Source organism: Haplochromis burtoni, unplaced genomic scaffold, assembly GCF_018398535.1.
Source record: "Haplochromis burtoni strain Fernald_Lab_line unplaced genomic scaffold, NCSU_Asbu1 Contig_624, whole genome shotgun sequence".
Classification (NCBI taxonomy): domain Eukaryota; kingdom Metazoa; phylum Chordata; class Actinopteri; order Cichliformes; family Cichlidae; genus Haplochromis; species Haplochromis burtoni.
This window is the reverse complement of record NW_024582985.1, coordinates 259,683-263,172: the sequence shown is the minus strand read 5'-3', so window position 1 is coordinate 263,172 and position 3,490 is coordinate 259,683. Positions and strand designations below refer to the sequence as shown.

At 45.1% G+C, this 3,490-nt stretch overlaps 1 protein-coding gene across 1 annotated transcript in view; it reads right to left on the bottom strand.

Annotated features, from left to right (window-relative positions):
• paxip1 (PAX interacting (with transcription-activation domain) protein 1) overlaps nucleotides 1-3,490 on the bottom strand; it is a gene marked incomplete in the record, with an annotated part of 41,414 nt that overhangs the window by 2,981 nt on the left and 34,943 nt on the right. Inside the window, 8 exon segments of the mRNA XM_005952029.3 lie at nucleotides 644-744; nucleotides 887-1,055; nucleotides 1,194-1,296; nucleotides 1,412-1,479; nucleotides 1,822-1,865; nucleotides 2,121-2,305; nucleotides 2,719-2,840; nucleotides 2,991-3,128. Coding sequence (XP_005952091.2) covers nucleotides 644-744; nucleotides 887-1,055; nucleotides 1,194-1,296; nucleotides 1,412-1,479; nucleotides 1,822-1,865; nucleotides 2,121-2,305; nucleotides 2,719-2,840; nucleotides 2,991-3,128 — 930 coding nt within the window.

Genomic DNA, 3,490 nt, shown 5'->3' with positions numbered 1-3,490 from the left:
GTTTGTTTCATGGTGTTGCAAAACACACTGTTTACAGCAATATTTGTTCATCGGGGCACAGAGAATCCCAGCATGGCCAGTGAAGAGGAGGCAGGAACAACTGGCTCCAAACAGACCAGTCAAAACAAATCAAGGACCTTATTCCTAAACGAGGGGCTGTAGCATGGACATGGTTTGGTTATACAAACTCTGACACGGACCAGAAAACTGTACTATGCAAATTATGCTGCAAACCGGTCCACCTCAGACTCAAACACAACAAACCTCTTCTAATGCAAGAATCACGTGAAAGAGGATGGAGAGAGTTGAGAAGCAATAAAAAAAAAAAGAGCCGTCAGGTGCTCAAAATAAACCTTAGACTCAAACGCTTTTCCCCGCAGCGCGGCGTGTAATAAATACAAAGAAAACAGCGGCCGTTACAACTTATATCTAAAAATATAGTTTCATGCATCGGTTAAAACACTTGACTCCAGGTACAGGACGCCCAGCTGAAAACACTTCACACAAGTCGGGTTCCCAGAACATATATTGTTATCAGGATATGATTTTGGTCACATGGCACAGCCCTACTTCTGAATTCTTTAACTGGCATCAAGAAAAAGACGGTTTTTGGTTGAACACAGCAGTTATGTTGTCAGAGGACCTTAAAGAGAGGTGCACTTTGGGCTCTCTTTAGCGACTCCTCCAGGCTGAAGCCAAACAACACCTCCGCTTCTGCGTCCCTCAGAGTGCAACTCTGCTCGTCTGTAACACACACACAACAGGTTTGCTCCCGTTAACGAAACATATACAGGTAAAAGCGCAGCACAAGACCAATTTCAGTTCCACTTTGATCTCTACAAAACACAGTTAGATAAGAAAAAGGAGGGGTGGGACGCAAACATACCCACAAACTTCTGACTCCTCCAGCTTTCCTCCAGCCACTCTGGGGTGACTATGTGTTTGACCACAGACATGGCAGTGAGGAACTTGACGGTGCGAGTCACCTTACTGGCCACAAGGTGAGTGACTTTCTGACTGCTGTCTGCAAGCTCACCACCTAAAGCATGTAACCTCTGCAGGAGGAAAGGGGACACATTCAAATAGCAGCTGAGGCTGCAGATGTGCTTTGAGAGTAACTTCAGCGTTCTCACTAATCTGAGCTTCAGTCTAACAACACACTGAATGTTTGAGCGTGGGAAGGCTGCTTTCACCTTGGTGTACTGCTGTACTTGCATAGGCTCAAAGCCTGTGAACATGACCCGAGGAGTGGACTCTGGAGGAAGCTTCTTACTCGGGGACTGGATCTCTTCCAGTCTTCAGAGACAGAAATGCAAAGTATCATTAGAACATGGCAGTCTGGAGGGTGTGTGGTCCAACTCTGTTCTCGTGCAGAGGAGTGACAGGCTAGTCCCTAACCTGCTATACCGACCTGGCCTTCTTGTTTGCAGGTGGGTTTGCTGAGTCGCTGATCTTCTGCTTCTGCAGCAGCTGGAGGCTCTAAACACCAAACAGACGCCACAAAAGCACAATCAGACGAGCCGGTACACTGTTCCTCTGTTGCTTCTCTCTCTTCTATGACTGATTCAACTTTTTAAGGACAAACGCACTAAAAAACAAATCACTCTCACACAGATATTTTCCTGTGAATAACTGCCCCCAACAACTGAAGAGGTGTGTGAGGTGTTGTGGTTAAAGCTAGAAATGTGTGACGTTATGTCAATCCAAGAGTTGGAAAACTGTCTGGAGCAGAGGATTCAGAGCAGGCTGAGAGAGGGGTTACGGAGCTTCTCGACATTCCAAACAAAAGAATGTGAAGAACACTGTGACACAAAAACTCACCGCCAAAGCTTCAGAAGAGACTTTGATTGGTGTTCTCCAAGCGGCTACAGAGAAATGCACAAGGTAATCAGGACAGTATCTTAAAGTGTGGCCATTCCAAGTGATAAAACATCAAAGGCTCTTCACTCTCCTGACGAACCAAAATCAAGCCACACAAAACCAGAGCTCTGTGTGGCTCCAGTCAGGTTAGACTAACTAAGCATACCCCACAGGAGAGAGTGTGTGGCAAGTAAGAGATATTGGGTAATATCTTCATGTAATTGCTCACTACGTAACAACTCCAGTGACGGCGTACATACCAAGCAGGTTCTGGACCAGCTGTGGGTTAGGCACCAGTGGTTCAGGATGTGTGTAGATGGAGTATCGGCTGTGCTGGATTTGTCTCAGTGCTTCAAAGTTGCCCAGCAGTATATCACACAGCCACTGGGCATTCACACAAGGGATCTTCCACTCCTTGGCCTTCTCATATTTAAGCCCACTGGGTCTAAAGTGATATTAGCAAGACAACCATAAAACTGACAGTGTGCTTGAGAAGTGAAGGTTCTCAAGCACACTGAACGTTCAACCTTCACACAAGAAGGTTCAACTGAAAAATGTTTAAAAGAAAATGAGACATTTCAAACAAGTTGCAACAAAGTTGGGAAATAAAAGAGTGAAAATGCTGGATTAACAAAACAAAGCATCTGATCTGACTAAAAAAGGTTAACACTTAGGATAAAGAGAAGCTTGAAGATAGGCTGAGTCCTTCACACATACAAATGAGGAGGAGTACACTCCAAGAACGACATAAAACCAAAAGTAAGATAGTTCTTGTATAGTTTGAGTTCTATGGATATACTGCGTGCAGTACAAAAGAATACCCAAAGAGGAACTCATCTACCCGACCCCAACTCTTACTCTTTGCAAATGAGGACAGTGTTACTGCGACAAAGATATCCGGTGTATCTGGCACCAGCCAGGTAGGCCATCAGTTTTAGATCATCTCTGTCAGCATCCATAAAACCCGTCACTGATATGATCTGAGGAAAGACAGCAACAGAGAGCTGGAGTAAAGATCTGACAAGCAGAAATGCTTCCTGCCAATTGGAGTGCAGTATTTTGAAGTTCATTAAGTTCACCAAGTACAAAGACTGTAGAAAAACTACTGTTAAAAGAAACGGCAGACGTACGTGCTGAGAACAGGGTTTGGCTCCAGGAGGGAAGGCAAATGGCACATGTAACGTCCGGTGAGGAGGAACCATCCTCTTCTTCTTCAGCACAGTGTTGAGCCAGTGGGCGGTTACACAGCGTTTCCCCTCTCTGAGTGCCTGGAAGAGGAAACGTGCTTTTGGTTCAATTTCAACCAGCAGAAGTTCAGTATTTATCCTCTATACTCTGAGGAGACAGCGGGTAATATCGGTCCCATTCAAGGGTTTGTCTCATTCCATCGCAATAAAGTATCAATTAGGTGATACTAAATGTTGCACTCCAGTTAAAGGCCAATAATGATTAGGGATGGGTACCGGTATCGCACTGGTTCTGACATAAACGGTAGTAACCAGACCGAAAAGCAGCGCACATTTCAGTGCTTTATTTTGGTGCTTTTTTTCCCCCTGAGACGTGATACACATTGGATTCTAGCCAATCATTTTACCTTTGTAAGCGTAGTAGGCGGGTCCAGGTACGTACG